Source organism: Fusarium fujikuroi, chromosome FFUJ_chr11 (assembly GCF_900079805.1).
Source record: "Fusarium fujikuroi IMI 58289 draft genome, chromosome FFUJ_chr11".
In the NCBI taxonomy this organism is placed as follows: Eukaryota; Fungi; Ascomycota; class Sordariomycetes; order Hypocreales; family Nectriaceae; genus Fusarium; species Fusarium fujikuroi.
The window spans coordinates 1185783-1205758 of record NC_036632.1 but is presented as its reverse complement, the minus strand read 5'-3'; the positions used below and the strand labels follow the sequence as shown (position 1 = coordinate 1205758).

The window sequence follows — 19976 nt, the reverse complement described above, 5'->3', positions numbered from 1 at the left end:
TTAATGGGGCAGGAAAGGATTGTCTCAATCACAGATTGGTGGTGGAGGAAGGACAGTTGAGAATCTCATGGTTTGAAGCGTAATGATACCCCATTCATCTACTAATATATTGTCAACTCCTCAAAATTACTATAATTTTGTACACGTGGAGTAGCCCTAGAGTGACGCATGTAAGATCGGTGATTTCTTCTTTGGGGAACAGTCTAGTTTTGTGGGTTGGTACCTATGGAGCCTAATAAACCCCATTTCACCGCTAATTATTGCTTGTAAACTCACGCTTCTTCATCCTTTAACTCTACAAGTTAACACAATGACTTGTCCGGAGCGACGACCGTCTACGGGCGGGGCAGCACCATACAAAGTGTTCATTGGAAAATCCAGCCATGGTGAATTCAAGGACCATGCAGGTCGCCATTACGATGTCGTCACTGATCGAGCTGGCCCCAACGCGGCCATCGTGAAGCTAAGCATTCAATTGTATTGCTTGGGTAAACCGGAGTTTGATCCTCACGCTATGGGTTCTTCTCTTTTAAATTCTCGTGCTGTTGTGAGCTGGGGCAATGCTCGGAACCATTGGCCTCGCGTCGATGTATACACGGGGTTTGACACCGTGGAAGAATGCATGGAGCACCACCGCCGTGAGAAAGCGTTTCGCAAAGACGCCGCCAAGAAGATGAAAGATGACGCGGTGACGGGATTGTCGAAAGCCGAGGCAGAAAAATTGTTGGCTACAAAGATACAAGGAAAAGAACCTCTTCCGCATATCGTCCCGTCTTGGTGCGAATGGCCCAGATTTGTTGGGGACGGACGGAATGTTGGAGATCGTTACAAGAGCTGGATCTTCGTCATACCGGCAGGTCGATCCTCATGGGAAGACGTGATACACCATGGACTTCTGCAAGTCAAATTTGATCCGGACGTCTCTCCCACCATGTCCGTCTCCGAGTCACCGATGTTCGGGCGTACTTCGGAGGGAGAACAAGGCTGGGGTTTCATTCAGAAGACTGATATCGAAAACCTCGAACTTGTTAAGACTCTGCACATCTGCGCTAGGGAGGAGCAAGGGTCATCAGATCCAACCCCGGAAAGCGATACGACACTATTCAGTGCTTGGTACGAGGCTACAACGCAGCTTCAAGATTGCACTTACAAGCCGAAGGGATGCGAGGGCTGTCAGACCAATGAGCCACATGATCTCTGTGAGGAGGAGATGGATGAGCACTTCAATGATGAGGATGGGCACTGTGTTGCTTGTAGAAGAGAAGAAGAGGAACAGAATACTCAGCCTACCTTGGATGCTGTTGGCTTATGAAGCTATGCTTACCAGTCATTTCGGCTTTCGCCAAGATACCGAGGCGATACCTTTTCCCCAATGCATTTATTTACATAACTATACAATCAAAGCTAAGAAACATTACCACAAGCTTCAGTCGGATTTAACGGATGTTTCTCCAAGTTCTAAATCCTCATCATCACACAGATGACGTCAGCAATGCTGACGGTCAGAAATATTTAAAGGACACCGACTTCCAGCTTACCACCACTTCTCCCCTCACCCCTAAAGCCTCAGGATCATCATGGCAGACCAGGTTACTCCTCAGTTCGATTTCATCCGCTTGGAAACCAAGCCAAGTGCACAACTCTCCTACAGCTTCACCGCTCCTACAGCAACGAAGGCTACCAACCCGACTCTCATCGTCTTCGTCAATGGCCTTGGCGCACCTCAAGCAGGATGGATTGCAACAATGAACAAACTCAAAGAACTTTATCCTCAGCGTCTTCCAGCGATGTTGACCTTTGATCGCTTCGGACAGGGCCAGACCACTGATCGTGATCCCAATGATGAGGGAGCTGCTGACCCAACTCACGCTCATGACTGTATGGCTGTAGTTCGAGATATTCGACAGCTTATTACTCAAATCCTGAAAGATAGACTGAGCATCGATGATCCAAATAGCTCCAAGCTTTTACTGGTTGGAAACTCGATTGGATGTGCTCTGACTCGTCTCTACGCCGCTGAGTACCCCGGTACTGTAGCTGGAGCCATTCTTCTCGACAGCGTCCTGACAGACACGGACTTTGTCTCCGTCTTCCCTGACCCAAATGCTGAGGGCTTCGACCCTGCCAGTCTTCCACCGGGCGTCACAGCAGACAATTTGCGTGTCGCCCGAGAGGAGACTGCAAAGCGCTTTCATCCAAGTGTTGGCTCCAGAGAGGGTCTCAGCCGAAAGAACCTTACTCAACTGCTTGGTCACTCAGACTCACCAGCTCTTCCCAAAGTTGATGGCAAAGACCCTTATATCACTGTTCTGGGCCATGACTTTAACTACTTTGCGGAGCGCACAGGAACAGACTTCAACATTCCTGGAGAGGCTGTACAGGCTTACATGAATACTTACTGGCACCATTACAATGAGGGGTTAGCGAAGCTGACGAGCTCAGAGAGAAGTGAGGGCCCTATTCAGGTGCCAAATGCAGGCCATTTTATTCAACTTGATAACCCTATGTTTGTGGCCGAGAAGCTGCACAACTTGTTGCAGAAACTGGCCGAGGAATAAGTTGCGGTGCCTTCTAACTATAAATACGATTCTATCCGAGAGCGTGGATGGCTGTCTGTCTAGTGTGTGAATGCGTACTTACTCTTTGCCCTTACCTTGTGTCCGTAAAAGTACAGCACGTAAGGAATCGCTGCCAATACCACTGCGAAACATGCCATGATAGTCAATGTATAATGGGTACCCATGTTTTCGTAAAACGGAATGCCCACCACCGTCATCCCTCCCGCGATCATATAACGCGTCAAAGATACGAACGTGAGTGCTGATGCCGAGTATATCTCGTAAGAGTCAATGATGTACATGTAGACGCAGATAAAGATACCCGTGACTCCGTATCCGAACAGAACAACAGCGAAGATGGCCGACCAGATACTAATGCTAGAGTAATTGGTCCAGCCAAGCCAGAAAAGCGAGATGGGGATCGCAGCAGCTGCACCGAGCATGGCGTACCAGAGACGTATCTCGGGCTTGAAGTGGCCGTCTCCCTGGTTTTTGGTCGCTCGGAGTGTCTTTCGGTAGACGATAGGGACAAAAGCGAAGTTGATCTGCGTTCCGAGGAACATGGCGATGAAGATGATGTTGGCGAGTCCCTGATCGAGGCCATACGTCTTCTCAAAGATATATGGCCAACCAACGAGGAAAGTGAACAGTACGATGTACAAAACACTGATGTATAGCGTCATGGCGATGATGATGGGTTCAGTCAGCATCAGAAAGGGCCGCGTCATGCTGACTTTTAGTCTGCTGAAAAGACTAGCATCAGCAATCTCATGCTGGCATCGAAACCGCTCGTCTCCCGTGATCCTTCGATAATGAGCAGCTTTCCACTGTAAGAGAAGCGGGCTGTAAGTCTCAGGCATGAAAAGCAGGACAAGTAAAAGAATAAGTCCTGATGCGATGAGCATGGTCCACTCGGTCCATCGCCAGCTGACTGTGCTTGAAGGTCCGATATAAGCGCCCATGACAGCACCCAGCATTGGACCGCCAAAGCCAGCAACGGCATACAGAGGGAAGGCCCAGGTCTTTTCGAGACTATTGTACATATCTGCTATTGAACCTCCGGAGCAAACGAGTGGTGTTGAAGCTGAGCAGCCAGCCAGGAAGCGGAAGGTGATCTGGGCGCCGAAGTTGGGCGCGAGTGCCGATGCCATGATCCAGATCATGAAGATTGCCATGGAGAAGGTGTAAACTGCGTTTCTGCCAAAGGTCTCGGAGAAGGGGCCTGCTATAAGTGAGCCGAGGCCCATCCCAACCAAGTAAAGGCCTGGAAATGTTAGCTTCTGTTGGGGACTGAGAGAGGGCCAAACATACCTGTCGCGAGCGATTCAGCAACTTCACTTACTCCGAGTGACTCTGCAGCCTGAGGAAGAACAGTCGCATCAATTCCGGATGCTGCTCCGACAAAAAGAGCAATGATGGAGATCTGCAGAGTCACACCAATCCGTCTTCCGATAGACCAGTTGTGAGGATCAAGAGGATCGTCAGGGCCCTCCCAGTTGACCACGAAAATCTTTCCATCGTGGCCTTTGTCGTTCTTGTGATCTTGGACATTGATTCCCGTGAGTACCTGGCCTAGAGCGATACCTCCGGACATGCATTGTCGAATGGTTTGAGCCGTCACAGTCTGCTGCAGCGACTGCTCGGGTATCTCATCGCTGGAAGCATAAGTATTGGCCTCCATGATTGGTGGTAACCGTCCAGGATTTGGCTCATCCTTTTCATCCAAGGACTTTCGGCCCTCCGGTCCAGCTTCAACATCGTGTCCAGCATTCGGCGCCGTATGCTGTCTCGCCTTGCCGATATCACGATCAATCTGTGCCTGAGCCGCAGCGCCAGCCCTTCGATACTGCAGAAGTGATTGCATCTTTCTCTGTCCCGAAAAAAAGTGCAATGCGGGAGGCAACTTTGCTTTTAAAAATTACATTTTTGGCGAGATTTGTCACGGAGATAACGTTAGCGGGTCGAATAGTTCACGAATTCCCACATTTCGACGGTAGTTGGGCTTCGAGTGCGTCATACGTTACCAATGACAATTTGGTGATAAGAAGAAATGGAGTCGTCGCGGGCAGATCTTTCCGACTGAAGATCCGGAAGTAGATCGGAAATACGTCTGATCCAAGTTGATCTGATGGGACCCGTTATCCTCGGACAGAAACCCGCTCTCGCTCAATTGAATTGGCCGTCGATTACCGAGGTCGTATTGGGAATCATTGGCGATGTCACTTTTTCGCATAACGTTAACAATACGGAGTACGGAGGTTCGTCTCAAAAGTATTTGCCTAAGATAACTTACGCCACAATTGCTAATCCCTGTCAGGTACAGAGGTATACAAGAGATGAGACAGCTTACAGAGGGACTGCCCTATTAAACCCCTATAGTTATAGGGCATTTAGGGAGAATCTTTAAGTATTTTACTGGTTAAAACTGCTATAATTTAATTAGAATTAGTATCTATTATCTCGCTAGATGTATTTCTGGTATCTTATTAAAGGTGGGTCTCTTAGCCACAGTCTTCTTCGGCAAAGACTTTTGAGACGAACCTCCGTACTTCGAGAACATTGTCGGGGAAGTGTCGAGTGTTTTCCGGCGACTGAGACAGGGAATAAAGATTCTGGGATGAAGCAAATCCTTCAGCCTTGGCGGTCCCCAGAGAGGATTGTACTGCTTCAGAGACAACAAAGTTAACAGTATCTCCTGTCAGGATGGATGCATTGCCAAACATTAAAGGGCGCTCGTTTTCTATCACTGGGTATATAATACTCCATGGTATACAGTACCTCGTTCCAAACGTGAGACAAATTCAGGTCTGAAAGGGTAAAAGCGAAATTCCAGCAGACGGAATATGAGGTTCAGGGTAAAACTTCATGTCACCAAGATTGCAGCGGGGGTTAAATTAATTTTGGAGAAGCCACTCTCGGCATCAAATCACATCACATCACATCACATCAAACGTTTCAACGCAAACTGTCAAATCGGAATTTATTTATAATAACACAGACCAAGAGGCACAGACTCTTCAATTTCCATCCTCGGGACAGATTGAGTCAGTTGGGTTCGACGTTGGGAAATAACGCCTTGTCGCACGACTCCAAACTCTTCAGCGGGTATCCCGACCAAGCCACCCGGTGTCAGCATTCACTCCGGACCAACAAAAGCCAGTGCCAGGGATTAAAAAAAGAGAGACGAAGGATCCAGGCTAGACAAGGAAAAAAGGTTTCCACGCGCAGGATGCAACGCACACTCAGCGAGGCACAGCGCATAACAACGGTGGAGAAATGCAAACCCGCGTACTGTCGTGTTGGTCGTGAGCTGCTGGCAAATAGCAACCAACAGTGGCTGAACACCTTCAGTTAGCGGCCGGGTCTGCTGCCGCTTTAGCTTCCCCTGCCTTTCTAGCGCTTCAATCAGCAACTGGCCAGAACAACCTCTTCCCTGCTGATGCATCCAATCTTCCTTCATCTGGTCTTCTCTTCGCCTCTGCGGACCCGACGCATGTCCCGCCAGCTGAGTGCGGAGGGATCCCCCATTAAATATCTCACCAAAGTCAACTGAAACATGCAGACAAATAATTCAGCTTATTCTGTCACTCTCCCCCAAAATGGACGGATCAATCAGTCCACTCTGGGGTACCCCCCTTTCGCTAACTGATCACCAACACTCCAGATCGGTCTACCCCGGAATCCCTCCACGGGGTAAAGAAGCCCGTTGTGACATGGCAGTCCGATATTAAGCTTAGCCGCCCCTCGTTTGTGTCGTGCCTTTTCCCTTTTGCTTTGTTTGCAAGGTTTCCCCGACTTACCATGGTTACTTTCGACACGACGACCATCGCACGCTCAATATGGTCGACCCTGTCTATTACGAGCTGAGCTGGTCGATCCTCAGCACGATCGGGATAGCTAATGTTTTGTTTGGTCTTATGGTCGCTGGCATCACGAGCTTTGGTCCTGTTTCTATCGTTCCCATCGTCACGTCTGCTGCTGGCGCTATAGCCAACGGGCTTTGCTATTATGCTTTTTATGAAGAGGGTAACTCTACTACGACCAAGGCTGTAGCCTCCGTGTTCGCCGATGTTTTATGGCTGGTACGTTGACAAGGGCTTCATAATATTCCATTCGAGCTAATCTATTGCTGTCGCAGGTTCAAGAGGCTGGCCTTTCGTTCTACAGTTATATTATCCTAAGCCGAGTCTTGCGCGGTCGCCAATGGATCATCTTCGCCACCGGATTCTGGTTCATGATCATCTCCGTCTCCGGTATTCGCGTGGTTATTGCAGCCGTCCGAGCCCGACGAATAATGAACGCCCTCGACACCGATCAGTCACTGATCAACCATCTCCATATGGGATACTTCATCCTCATCGCGCTGTTGGAATGCCTCAGCTCTTTCTTCCTCCTTCGAGTATTCAGCTCAGCGAAGTCGACGTCCCTTAGTGCTGCTATCAAGGCTGGTCTGTTCAGATACTTGATGCGGAGTACCGAGGTGCGACTGGCACTTCTTGCAGTGCTGGGCATCATACGGGCTGTCACATATTCCTTCCAGAACGCTGAACAAAGCGCGACAAATCTTGCTTCACAGATTGATCGGTTTGCGTACAGTATGGAATGCATGTTCCCAGTAATGATGATGTAGGTTTACCTTGTTCACGTCAAATCACCACGCTGACAACCCAAGCATCGACATCTTAGCATCAAAGGTTGTTTTTCATAACCAAGTTTACGGCTCATCAGGACAAAGCCGACACCAGCCTGGTGGCTATCCACATCGGCAGTTCGCGAATGGCCGTGGAGGCGATATCATCCTCACAACCCAGCAAGGCGAGAACATTGTCGAAGTCCGGGGAGGCGAGTCGACCGGCGACAGGACAAGTTCACAGGAGCGCATCATCAGTCGCAGGGACCACAGAAACCCTTCTTCGGATATTGACCTTGATGAGATGGACACCAAACAGATCGGCATTAATAAGACTGTCGCGTTCGAGGTACACAGTTCGGGAGATGTTGAGCGGTAGAAGCCACAATATCAAGCCGTGCATATTAGTTCCTCTGTGGTCTATAATCTAATTCTATGTATGATATTTATGAGAAATGCATATCTATTTCATTTTCCCGAACCATTGTTAGTCGCCTGCGTGTTCGTGTCTCACTTGACAGACAGCGTCCACATAGCAGTTCTTCTGAGGAAGCGCTGTTCTGAACTAGCTTGGCGAGCTGTATGGCCCTGTACGTGCGTGAGTTGAGACCAATCAAGCTTTTCACATATTACTGACCTTAGTGTCATTCTGATTGATTGTGGATATGCTCATACCAGAGTCTCAACGTCCATAGTGCTGCTAGGGCATCCATGACGTCTTGCTGCAATGGTACTTGAATTACGAGCTTGTGATCCCCCTCCCGACCTGATTCATATGCAGCTATCTGCCCATCTGCATCTATCCACTGATAAGGACCGCCTTTTAGTTTTGGCCTCATCTCAAACAATATTTGTTGAGTATCGGTTTTGAACAGTTGGACATCATCTGCTGATCTGTCGGCGTTAAGCATCGCCTTGAATCCCAGACATTGTGAAGGAGTATTATAGACGTCGACCTGGATATTACCCAAGGCCTTAGGCGATGGAGCGGTGAGGTAACAAGCTGGCGTATCGTGTTGGCGTTGCAGCATGAGAAGCGAGTTCACAAGGTAATACAGATCATGAGGGCGCTGCCGTATTCCCGAACCTTTCCCATCTGGACGGGATGTCTCGACAACCTCGATCTGTTCGAATATTATGCTGCAATGCTTCTGAACTTTGCAGGCTATGGTGCGGCTAAGCCGGTAGAGAGGTATTGACGGTTCATTCTCCAGGGTTATTTGCTGGCCATCAAATATCAAAGTCGTAGGAACCGATGTCGTCTGAGCAGGGAATGCCTGGGCTTGAGTGGTTGAGTTGGACCCCATCGTGGGTGTCAGTGGCGAAATCCGGATAAATCGAAGTAAGCGACAGATTCGCTTTATCGGTTATTGACTCGTCGCGGGCTGCTCCACGTGACGCCGAGTGACAGTGGAGTTAATCAAACAGATGCACCCAGAGAGAATTTCTTGCTTATTTTGATTGCCCTGGCAATTTACGGAATGCTCAAAAGAAGACCGCAATAATTAGAAAGAGTAATAGGGATTTAGTATTTATTGTTGCCCAAATGAGACCTCATCCCAAACCGTCTTGAACTTCTCCAATAGCCGAGCATCAGGTGCGAAGACGGCTGCAAGAGTCTCCATCGCAACATTCTGTCCCCCAATTCTCATGGCGCTTACAACCTCTCGTAATCTGATGACATACCAAGAACGAACCTCACTTGCGGGTTCCGCAGCAGCTGCACCGACAAATAGCTGCCAAACCAGGAGTTGCATCGAGGAGCAGAGCCTGATATGGGGCTGTAGCAGCGCATACTTCAAGTTCTCAGCCTTGATATCCAACGATCCTCGACCTTCTACAGGCCATAATAGTGACAGAAAAAGCTGCAGAGAATCGTGTAGAGAGCGAATGTAATGTTCTTGGCTTCCCAACAGCGTATCCACTTTCAGTTGTAAGCGATGAACTTCATACCTAATGATGGCTGCTGTATCCTTCTTTGGGGTCGTGGAAGAGTGATATTTATCTATTAGTTGACGCAAATCGTTGACATCGGATCGAATTGCTGCGACGTCCATTTGCTTAGGGTCGTCTTCGTTTCGCAAAGCGTCGATTAGAGGTAGATTGGAGTAGCTGGCAGACAGGATTGTATGACCGATTGAATCACTGGTAATTGTTAGCATAGGAGTACTATGGGCAAAATACTCATTGACATACTATAGGATGAAATCCCCGAACCACGATGGGATGGCTGTATTCCCCAATGAACGCCTGACTTTGATCATCTGGGCCAGACCCTGGATATGGACATCTCTTGCTTTGGAATCGCTCTCAAGAAGCTGAATTACAATATGTTAGTGATTTATATGGTTCTCAATTATCGTTACTTGCCTCTGCAAAGGTTAAGGTGAAGACAGCGCTGAGGACACCGTCGGTTAATCCCAAGGGCGTGTCGAGCCGTTCGTTGATCATCTTGATGGCCCTTCCTTTACGCACGGACGCTTCATAGATACCTTGGGTTCTCTGGAGCCTGGGTGAATGTCTTATGGCTATGGCCATGGATGCTTCGACCAGGGCTGGCTCGGAGTGCAGTAGGGCAATCCAGTCTGCTTCTCTGTTTGATCCGGGAGAACCGAGGCCGGCGGGGAAAATAAGCGCGCGGTACTCACAAAGCACTACAGTCACTGTTAGTCGCTACATGCGAAACTCTTTAATAAGCATCTTACAATATTCGACGGGGGAGTATGTAGGCTCTATTGTGCGGATGAGTGAACTATGACCGACTGGCTTGAGCTCATGCCGCAACTGCCGCTCGTCCGATTTAACCAAGACAGAAGATGGACTTGAATGTTGAGCAGTATTTGCTTTCTTCTTCTGCTGGCCTAGTATTTGTCTCCTCTTGGCAAAATTCGTCTTGGTAATATGGCCTCTCATCTGCTTGGCCTCTTTAGGGCCCAGACCGGGGGCGTTGCTGACGTTGACAAAGGTGAACGATGGTGCCATGCTCGTTTGTCTGGCTTTGAGCGGACAGTCACAGCGAAATCTTGTTGCAGGCTCTAAATATGAAAGAGGAAAATGAGATGGAATGGTCCAGGATATGCCACGATGACTTGTGAAGATAGACGGCGGCGGCTTGAGTGGGACGGATGATCATGGGCCCAGTTTATACTCTTTTAGGAAAATGAGATTGATTGGTAGACTAGGCATTCTGGGCTGTGGCATCAGACCCGCCAGTGGAACTAACCTCAACGGGAAAACAAGATCAAAGGTATGGGCTTCAATCAGTTGATTGATAATCCGAACCCGTGGCATAGAGGGTCACCAAAGCCTCAGTCTTTCCAGAAAAGGAAATTTAGTTCAAAATGGAACTATCTAAGGCTCTCTTCATTCACTCCAAGCACTGGGTATTCTTCAGTATATAAACGACATGCGAAGCATCCTCAAATGGTTTACCTGCAAGTTCATCATCACACTTCAAAAACGACACTTAGATAACAAAACGAAACGGTATGTTTCTCAGATGGAAAATCGGGAAAAGACTAAACAGAAACAGCGCCAAACAATCCATCATCAACATGTCTCGCTTTTCTCCTCAACTTACTGGCGCTCATGCCCTCGTCACCGGAGGCACCAAGGGCATTGGCAGAGTTATAGTTGAGACTCTACTGAGCGAAGGTGTCAGTGTATCATACTGCTCTCGCAATGTACGAGGCGACGAGTTTGCAACCTTCAAAGACGCCACTAGCGGAGCACGAGCCGTTGGAAACAGCGTTGATATTTCCAATGCCGCTTCGATCCAGGGCTGGGTCAAAGCCTCAGCCGAAGATTTTGGAAGAATCGACCTCGTTGTTGCTAATGGTATTTTTCTTGAATGGATCGTATTGTTAACCCTGCTGACAGTGACCTAGCTTGTCCAAAGTATGTTAGCCCAAGCATTGAGGACTGGGAAAAGAGCTTCCATGCCGACGTTCTTGGCCTCGTGCACCTTATCAACGCCTCTGAGCCCCATCTGGAGAAGCGAAACGGTACTGGCTCGATTGTCGTCATCAGTTCACTCGCTGGTTTCGAAGCTAGACATCCAGCGATCCGGGGGCCATACACCACGCTCAAGCGCGCTCAGGCCACCTTGGCCAAGGATTTTGGACGATGGCTCGGACCTAAGGGTATCAGGATCAACACGATCGTTCCCGGCACCATCGATTCTCCTCCTGTTGACAAACCGGATGGAACTGTAGAGTTGAGCCAGTTTCAGCAGATCATGACAGCCAACCCTGACTTCCTCAAGAGTCTTATCGACTCTATTCCCCTTGGAACGATCGGACAGGCGCAGGATATTGCCAACGCCGTTGTCTTTCTCGGAAGCAGCCTCGGAAAGTACGTCAATGGAGTGAACTTGATTGTCGATGGTGGAATGTCTACGGCCCTCTAAGGGCGCAGCCTGTAAAGTGCGACAATATGTCAATCAACGAAATAGGTTTTGAGGAATTGAAACTTGATATCAGTTAGAAGTACAGTCTATGTTCTATTTTCATTATATAGTGCTCCATGAGGAGCCTTTCTATGAGTCTATGGAACCATTAAAACAGTAATACACCATAGGAAAATAAGAAGCCGTGAGCTCGCCCTAACCCTTTGCTTCATCTTTTGTGTAAAACTCACACGACAGTCCCATCAACTGGTTCCTGTTCCGCTCCTTCTCTCCACACAACGACGACAATGCAGCCAACTGCCAGAGAGCAGATCAAAGCCAAGATGGACATCCACCACCCAAAGCCAATACTTGCCGTAGCGATCGGAGACACTACAGTGCCAATCGCAGCAAGAACATTACGAACCAAGTTGAGATCAGCAACGACTGAAGCACCAACTCCTGGCTTGATATCAACAAGAAAAGGCATAACCGTTGCCGTAACAAGCATGAGACCCAGACCGAACAAGAAAGCTCCGACAAGAGGAGCAATCCAAAACACCTTTTTCTCAATTAACCATCCGTAGATGATCAATCCAGCGGGGATAAAGCCAACGCCGTACCAAACTGTCTTGATCCTCTCGATGGGGCGGATGGCACCATCATGCGTTATCTGGTACTGACGCAACTTGGCGTCGCTCAATTTGCCTCCGACGACACTTCCGATAGCGTATCCGAGACAGTTGCTGATATAGCAAAGACCGATTTCAATGGCTGAGAAGTTGTAAGGTGCAGCAGCGTAAGCGTACGGAAGTGTCGTGTTGAAGCAGTATAGGCTTGCGAAGCAGATGCTCACATAGGCAATAGTCAGAGCAATTGAAGGTACCATTAAAAACTTCAGTTTAGGGAGCGGTGCGAGGGCATCGCGTTCAAGGACCTGGTGCCATGGCTTGGGTTGCTCAGTAGACGATTTGACAAGTGTCTCGGGCAGAACCAACAGAGTGAGCATGGCAGCGACGAAGGTGAAGATGGCCATGAAGTACAAATTCGCACGCCACCCAAGCCAGACTTGTAAAGCACCACCAATGATGGGCGCAACCAAGGGTCCAATAAGCGTTCCCAGGTAAAACCAGCCCAAAGCTGATCCACGCTCTGTCGAGATGTAGATGTCGCTTATGACGCCGGCACCAACGCTTTGAGCAGAGGAGCAGCCCATTGCTTCGATAAGCCGAAAGACGATGATGAGAGGCAGCGAATTGGAGACTGCGCAGACGATCACCGCAACTGTTGAGATGAGGAAGCTTGAGACTAGGGCTGGTCGACGGCCATACTGCTGGCTCAGGGTACTCCACCACAGCGGAGCAATAGCCAAGCCAAGAAGAAAGACAGTTGTAGTAAGTGCGACTTTGGTTTCGGTGGTGTGAAAGTAATCGACAAGAGTTGTGAACGATGGGAAGAGAATGCATGAGGCAAATGGGGCTGTGAATGCAGATAGAGTGGTGATGGCGACAATTGCGTGCTTTTGCCAAGTGGAATGAGTAGTCGGGTCTTCTCGACGACTTACGAAGCAGAACCTATCAAACCATGTCTGGTAGAATTGCTTGGGCTTTTCGTTGGAGGCAGTATCTGACATCTTGCCTATGCGATGGGAAATACCGATTTGGAGGCGTTTGGTGTGATGAGTGAGAATGAGAATTGATTGGAGACTGATGTGAGAAGTAAACTGTAATTAAAATGTACAATTGCGTCTGTTTATATATTAAAGCTTGCAGCTGTGATAAATCCTGTCCTGGCTTGATGATGCGATTCCGGGACTTCGGGGCTTCGGGACTTTCAGCTATCGGGATTTCCCAAAATAATCCCGATGCTCTTGGGACCCTGACCAATGACAGTGGCATCTCGCCGCTTAAATGCCTCTAAAATCTGACAAACATGCACTGTAAGCATGCTCGGGCTTCATCAGCACGCACTAAAACCTGCGGGACTTTCTGATCGGGAATTTCTACTTAATACTTCTATCCCCCGAAGTCCCGACATCATGAACTCACGTACTTCACTCAACGAACATGAACAGAAGCTGTGTCAGTTGTGCCACGTCCAAGGTCCGATGCGACCTCGACAAGAAAGGTTTTCCGTGCTCGCGATGCCAGCAGAAGAACTCAACTTGCGTGAAAGCCGGACGTAAGAAACGGACGAGGAAAACAACGCCCAGCATCGTCAGTTCAAACCCATCGCCACAGGAGAGCGTGCAGCAAAATGAACCGCAGCCACTGATCGAGCAGAATGTCGATTTCTCATTCTTTGATACATCCTCCTTTGGCGAAATCGACTTTCTATCACAACTTGTTGATATCGAGAGCATGGTTGACATGAGTAGTTGGACATGGAGTCCTAGCGATATGGCATCGCCTATTGGCGAGAACATCTTGACTGACAACCATGTTCTTTGGGCCGGGATGAGAACAAATGACGGATTCATCTGCCCCGATAATTTTCGACTTCCAGCAGACTTCCTTCTTGACCTTGACGGTCCAGAGACTATCCCTGTGCATCGCCTTGAGACGCTGGCCAGGCTCTTCTTCTCGCACTTTCACCCTTCACTTCCCCTACTGCATATTCCAACATTCTGCCTAGCTTCATCATCTTCTGTTCTAAAACGAGCAATTTGCTTTATTGGCGCCGGCTTTGACAGAAGTCCTACTTCTACAGCCGAAGCAAAGTTACTCTACGGGTCTCTTCCATCGCAGCTGGCTAAGCTATGTCTTCGTTCAAACGGAAGCTCGCCAAACTTTCAAGATCTACAAGCTTTAGTACTGCTGCAGTTCGCTGCCATGGCGAACGGCGGAAGTGCTGAAAGAGCTGCGTCTCGACTCATACATCCGCTCCTCGTTGCAGCAATACGACACGAAGGTCTTCTCAAGGTTCACGGCGAATGTACCAAAGCTACGCGCAATGCACAATTTTGGACATCATGGATACAGAAAGAGTCGAATAAAAGAGTACTCTGGGGCGTTTATGCTGTCGACTGTTACCAGTCAATACTTTGCGGCAGTAAACCTATTCTATCACCGACAGATACGAGAGCCTCTTTCCCATGCGACGATGCCAGCTGGACGGCTTGTTCTGCATCTCTATGGGCTACGCTACCTGCTCAGGATCCTTCTAGCTGTTTCCTGTCCTCCGTTAAAGGCCTCATGGTCGGTCATGCTCCCGCTGAGACAAATTTGACAGCCTTTGGGATGAATCTTTTGATCTTGGCAGTCAGTTCGCTTTTGCTCGAAGCCCAAACATCAATTCTACCCGTCGATACTTCGGCTCTGGACTTGGCACTTCAGACTTGGTATGAAACTTGGCAGCAATTTCAAATGCAGTCCCAAGACGCCGGCAATAGAAGTGCAAACTCTGTCCTCATCACTAACAGTTTGTCCTTGTACCGTTTAGGGGTCAATTTTCTCAGAAATGGGCGGCCTGTTCTGGATGAAAGAAGTTATCTGGAAAGGTCTACTGACACTAGGAACCCTCTCATTATCAAAGAGCAGGTATATCAGGACGAAATGATGGAATACGTGAAGGGAGTACTCAGTGCCTTTGAAGAAGCTTAATTCTAGAATCTGAGAATGAGTGATGTAAGGTGAAAGACAGAGATGTCGTGAGCAGGGTCCTTGAAATGAAGTAAATCTTGAGAAATTTCCTGATTTTTGTAGTAGGATATTCAGAGAAATAGGAGATTAAGATTACCGCAGATAAAGCCAAGCTCTTCCGTCTTCTCATGCCGCGACATCAGCTTGCGTGAACGAAAACCCGTCGACGTCCGCAACCAGCGCTACTATAGATCGCCCTGTTGCCATGATAGATATGAAACGCGCACAGGAACATTAGTGCTTCTGTTTCCATCGTACCATTATGACGCAACATCACAATGCAGCAGTCGTCGTCGCGTGGTGGAGGATTGCAAACAAAGCAAGCTCGATAAGCTGCTCACTTCGAACGGCCTGTACACGTAGGGCAAACATCTAGGGTTTCAGACAAAGTCCATTTCAGTAAATTCGATAGGTACAAGATTGGAGATACGAGCACGTACGACATTGGCACCATGGCGAGATCTTAGTGGTGACGTGTTTGCGTGGCCTGTTGCACCGGGGGATAGCGCAAACCTGTGAGTATGGATTGTGCATTGTGTCGGTTTACCTTCACGATACTAGAATTTGATATGAAAGGAGAAACTAGAGGACAGCAGAAGAAGGAAGATGTGAGGGGCGGAGATTAAGTACCAGAGTCCTAACCGCCATCCTGATTTCCCAATACCAACGAAAGCAGGCTCTCATACGACTGAAAGTACAATCAGTCTCTCTTCAGCACATATCTTGGGTATTTCCCTTTTTTATTTGCTAGTCGTTTGTTGTGGCGCTTCAAGACCATATATCCGTCCCTAACGTGCAACCTTTGATACATCATGCCACCAACATGGTAGACCCCATTACATGCCAAGTCAGACAGTCGGGTCATCTTACAGGTGACCAAAGAAGTTAATGGGTCACCTAGACCGAAGACAATAGAGACCAGGCAAGACTCGCAAGGGGGCCAAACAGTGTGACTTACTACAAGCCAGTAATAGGGAGTTCTGACATTCTTGCAGGGGTCACACATTTCCAACATTGACATTGACCTCATGCTCCATAGATTGATTGACAGTTGTGAGCATCGCAATTCTCGGCCGTAGACAAGCTTTTTTAATATTCATATATCACATTCTGGGTCAGGGATTCAAACTATCAAACGTCCCGTACATATTTGTCTAAAACAAGATAACTTGATCCAGGGCTTGCAATCTGAGTTCATGTTCATGATAATATTTGACAAAATATCCAACGGTCCTTCATATTCCCTATTTCTCGCCAATTAATGCCAGAGCAAAGTCCTTATAATCACCGCTCAGAACGGACTTGATATTCCCACTTAACGTAGCACCAGTCACTGGCTTGTACGCCTGCTTTGTCTGATATAAGCGTCCCTGGTCCCAGTAGAGACTGACGAGCCTGTTGATGAAGAGACGGTCCTTGCGCATTGATTTATTCAGTGGCATACTAAGCCTGCCTGCATCAGCTCGAGCTCGATCCTGTGCATGGTAGAGTATCCGCAGTAGCACGTCTTCCATGTCGCCACGGAACTCCTTCTCAATGACACTCTCAAGACTGCGGTGATATTTGTGTTGGTATGCATCGTTCATTGCCCGAACTTGGGCGTCGTTGCTGCTGGTGAATATCTGGGCTACAGAAACAGCGTTGGCACCGATTGTACCCTCAGTGGCCCTCTGCAGTTCTGTAATCTTCTGGTCAATCTCGTGGGGAATTACTGGAGCATTGTCTTCTGCTCTTCTGGCGGCAAGAACCATGCTGTAGAGTCGGTAGAGGGTATCGTCAACGTCTTCCTTAATATCGACCAGAAGTTCTTTGCCTCGGAAACGCTTGTACTCGGCGGTAATAGCACGAATATCTGCGTTTGAGCGGCAGAGAAGAACATCATTCAACGCATCTTCATCGGTGCCAGCGCGGTTGAGAGCCTTTGACAAATTTTGAACGTCATTCTCCAATGGTCCTCGGATCAGAGCGAGAAGACATGTCTCGAAATCGCCACGGGTCTCACTTTCAATGTCCTTTGCGAGATCGCGCATAAAACGGCTATTGTAGTCGCGGACCAGCTGGGCCATCGTCCATGGATCAGCGTATTTGGGGCTGACGAGAACACGAATCAGAGCCTTTTCATCACAACCCATTCCCTTCATGGCCTTTCGAAGAGCCTCTACGTCTGCTGCGGTGTCTACAGGCTTAACCCATGCTTTCTGGGCTGGGTCATAACCTGGTGATGCTGGAGTTGGAGGGACGTTGACTGGCGGTCCACCATATTGCTGCTGTCCAGGTTGCTGGTGCCACTGCTGGCCGGGGTAAGGTGGTTGCTGTTGCTGTTGCTGGCCAGGGTATGGAGACTGGCCTTGCTGAGGACCGCCATATTGCTGTGGCGGATACTGTCCCTGTCCATATGGAGCTGGAGGAGGCTGTTGTCCATAAGGACCTTGATGTCCTGGCGGCTGCTGGCCGTAGGGAGGCTGTTGTGGATAGCCTTGTGATTGCGAATGCTGCTGGTATTGTCCTTGCTGACCTGGAGGGGGATATTGTTGGCCTGCAGGAGGATAAGGCTGGTTCGGCTGGCCTCCAGGTGGGCCTTGCTGCTGGTAGCCGTAAGGTGGTTGTTGGCCTGGCGGCGGCTGGTAGTAGCCCTGGCCAGGCTGCTGTTGTCCCGGATAGCCCGGCTGAGGGGGTGCTCCGCCCTGGGAACCTTGCCAGTAAGGAGGTTGCTGCGACATCTAGGTAAGGTAGTGAATAAACTGTTAAGCTTCAATTAAGCAATGTTTGTTGATGCTGCGTGCAATGTCTTGGACCTGTTCAGCCCTATTAAACTAAATGTGACAGGCGGGGGATCGCAACGTGGAGGCCTCTTCTTGGTTACCTCCCACTATCATCTTAGCGGTTGTGCTACCGCAATCCGGTGTTGGTGCCTCACTGGCGTCTTGCAAGTGGCTGTGTCGTCATTAGGCTGATTGCTATCGAGACCTAAGATGACCCCATCCTCGTTGATCTATCCGATAACGAGAAGGTGCGGGGCAAACAAGGCATAACGGGATGTCTGTGGCTTACAGGCAGGATGGGAAAAGGAATGATCATCGCATGTGACAATTGTATGGTCAATAACTGACAGAATGGGAGTTTGCAATTATTTGGGCGCAGTGATATGGAGCCTTGTCGTATAGAGATTTAGAACATGCGGCTGCAGGGCATTTGAGCGAAACATCGCCTGCTTTTTAGCGGAGACGTAAGCACCTAAGATCAATCGTTTCTCAAGGCTTGCTTTCTTTGACTCCCAATGGAAGTGGATGACTCAGAAATAGTTTCAAGGACACAGATAACTTGTTAATAATTCCAGGGCATTATAGATTATTACATCCAGTAAAGAAGCCAGTCCCGGAAAAGAACAAGCTGAATCGCGTGGCGTGACAAATCCTTCGTACACTTACAAAGAGAGAGCCATGTGGAGAAAAAGCTCCGTAATGTATTACGTGACGGGGGATACCAAGGTTCCAAGAGATGTACTCGAGAGGACAGGATATTGATCAAGAAACCTTCCCCGAAATCTCTGTGAGATAGATCAATTGAACATGATAAATAATAGAGAGATTAATAAGAGACGCGAAACCATCAAGTTCAGTAGCAGCAAGCAAGCAGGCAAGTCAAGAATCCCGCCTACAGATAACCCCAAAAAGAGGGGACCGGTGCTGGCAAAATGGCTCTGGTTCGCTGCAATAGCAACTCAAACGAATCAGCTGAAATAGACGGCTCTAAGCGCTTTCACTTGCATATTTGCCCAGCCATGCCACTTCAAGAGCCAAGACTCTACGACATGGGTATATATATACACGTGCCCCATCTGGTAATTTTTCGTGTGAACGCCTTCGATTTAGATGCCTAAGTTTATCTATAGGTGATTCTACCCTGTACATGCTCCTATACCTGGATTCAACTTGCAAACTGCTATGGAGAACTCCGCTCACCAACTTAGAGCTGAGCTCGAGGCCTCAGCCAACGCTACCCAGAACCGTCCTACATGTAGAGAACTACAGCCTGGCGACGAATATGATGAACTCAACATCATCAGCAATCAAAGTCTCAGAGATGATTGTGGATACTGTCATGTTCTCAAGTCGGCCATAAACAGCTTAGCTGATAGACCGACAACTCAGATTTTTGTTCACAGCAAAGAGGGTGAGCCTATTGGCGTTGAGTACTTCACTCAGAAGAAATCAGACTCGGAGAATAGCTATACGAGCAAGGCCGGGTTTATCATATATTCTCATGATAAGGTAGACAACTTGTTTCACCAGTACGAGTATCTAGGTATATAACAACCCCGATATTAGTCTCGACTTGTTCCTGGGCTTGGAATCCTCAGCTGGAAGCCTCTCACATATCCTCACTCGTTTCATTGCCCTTCCTCCCAGATGATACAAGAGTCTTACAAGCATGACACAGTTATATCTATCGTCCTCAACTCCATTGGCCATGTGACTGAATACCGCGGATATGTCCTCAACGCTTGCCATGTTCCCTACACATAGCATATTCTGCTGGCACTCAGTCGATATGGAATGTATTGATTACTTGCTCAACCATTCATCTTCAAATTTGACGAGCTGGACCCTTTTATCCTGGCCGAGGGGAAATATGGCTCGAAGAAAACTTTCAGAGGCGATGAGAATCACGATATCGTCTTATAGCTACTGAGAAAGGCCATTTCTTCCTTGACACGACTTCACCCATCGTCCAACAAGCTATTGATTAAATCCTGTGTT

The 19976-nt window shown here is 48.5% G+C and overlaps 11 protein-coding genes; 6 read left to right on the top strand and 5 right to left on the bottom strand.

Annotated features, from left to right (window-relative positions):
* Positions 1-310: 310 nt before the first annotated feature.
* On the top strand, positions 311-1312 carry FFUJ_11666 (uncharacterized protein; the record flags this gene model as incomplete). The annotated part of the gene is made up of 1 exon (XM_023570590.1): positions 311-1312. The coding sequence occupies one exon, from the start codon at positions 311-313 to the stop codon at positions 1310-1312; it is 1002 nt and encodes a 333-aa protein (XP_023437680.1).
* A 265-nt stretch (positions 1313-1577) lies between these two features.
* FFUJ_11665 (uncharacterized protein) lies at positions 1578-2558 on the top strand (the record flags this gene model as incomplete). The annotated part of the gene is made up of 1 exon (XM_023570589.1): positions 1578-2558. One exon carries the CDS (start codon positions 1578-1580, stop codon positions 2556-2558), a length of 981 nt encoding a protein of 326 aa, XP_023437679.1.
* A 59-nt stretch (positions 2559-2617) lies between these two features.
* FFUJ_11664 (related to multidrug resistance protein) lies at positions 2618-4422 on the bottom strand (the record flags this gene model as incomplete). XM_023570588.1 has 2 exons in its annotated part: positions 2618-3822; positions 3870-4422. 2 exons carry the CDS (start codon positions 4420-4422, stop codon positions 2618-2620), a joined length of 1758 nt encoding a protein of 585 aa, XP_023437678.1.
* Positions 4423-6397: 1975 nt separating this feature from the next.
* On the top strand, positions 6398-7567 carry FFUJ_11663 (uncharacterized protein; the record flags this gene model as incomplete). XM_023570587.1 has 3 exons in its annotated part: positions 6398-6640; positions 6697-7184; positions 7231-7567. The coding sequence occupies 3 exons, from the start codon at positions 6398-6400 to the stop codon at positions 7565-7567; spliced, it is 1068 nt and encodes a 355-aa protein (XP_023437677.1).
* Positions 7568-7832: 265 nt separating this feature from the next.
* FFUJ_11662 (uncharacterized protein) lies at positions 7833-8495 on the bottom strand (the record flags this gene model as incomplete). Its single annotated transcript, XM_023570586.1, has 1 exon — positions 7833-8495. One exon carries the CDS (start codon positions 8493-8495, stop codon positions 7833-7835), a length of 663 nt encoding a protein of 220 aa, XP_023437676.1.
* A 225-nt stretch (positions 8496-8720) lies between these two features.
* On the bottom strand, positions 8721-10170 carry FFUJ_11661 (uncharacterized protein; the record flags this gene model as incomplete). XM_023570584.1 has 4 exons in its annotated part: positions 8721-9333; positions 9385-9506; positions 9583-9842; positions 9894-10170. 4 exons carry the CDS (start codon positions 10168-10170, stop codon positions 8721-8723), a joined length of 1272 nt encoding a protein of 423 aa, XP_023437675.1.
* A 572-nt stretch (positions 10171-10742) lies between these two features.
* FFUJ_11660 (related to SPS19-peroxisomal 2,4-dienoyl-CoA reductase) lies at positions 10743-11596 on the top strand (the record flags this gene model as incomplete). XM_023570583.1 has 2 exons in its annotated part: positions 10743-11025; positions 11076-11596. 2 exons carry the CDS (start codon positions 10743-10745, stop codon positions 11594-11596), a joined length of 804 nt encoding a protein of 267 aa, XP_023437674.1.
* A 226-nt stretch (positions 11597-11822) lies between these two features.
* FFUJ_11659 (related to dityrosine transporter) lies at positions 11823-13208 on the bottom strand (the record flags this gene model as incomplete). Its single annotated transcript, XM_023570582.1, has 1 exon — positions 11823-13208. The coding sequence occupies one exon, from the start codon at positions 13206-13208 to the stop codon at positions 11823-11825; it is 1386 nt and encodes a 461-aa protein (XP_023437673.1).
* Positions 13209-13641: 433 nt separating this feature from the next.
* On the top strand, positions 13642-15177 carry FFUJ_11658 (uncharacterized protein; the record flags this gene model as incomplete). Its single annotated transcript, XM_023570581.1, has 1 exon — positions 13642-15177. One exon carries the CDS (start codon positions 13642-13644, stop codon positions 15175-15177), a length of 1536 nt encoding a protein of 511 aa, XP_023437672.1.
* Positions 15178-16460: 1283 nt separating this feature from the next.
* Positions 16461-17936, bottom strand: FFUJ_11657 (ANX-14 annexin XIV; the record flags this gene model as incomplete). The annotated part of the gene is made up of 1 exon (XM_023570580.1): positions 16461-17936. The coding sequence occupies one exon, from the start codon at positions 17934-17936 to the stop codon at positions 16461-16463; it is 1476 nt and encodes a 491-aa protein (XP_023437671.1).
* Positions 17937-19160: 1224 nt separating this feature from the next.
* FFUJ_11656 (uncharacterized protein) lies at positions 19161-19742 on the top strand (the record flags this gene model as incomplete). XM_023570579.1 has 2 exons in its annotated part: positions 19161-19487; positions 19545-19742. The coding sequence occupies 2 exons, from the start codon at positions 19161-19163 to the stop codon at positions 19740-19742; spliced, it is 525 nt and encodes a 174-aa protein (XP_023437670.1).
* Between the last annotated feature and the right edge of the window lie 234 nt (positions 19743-19976).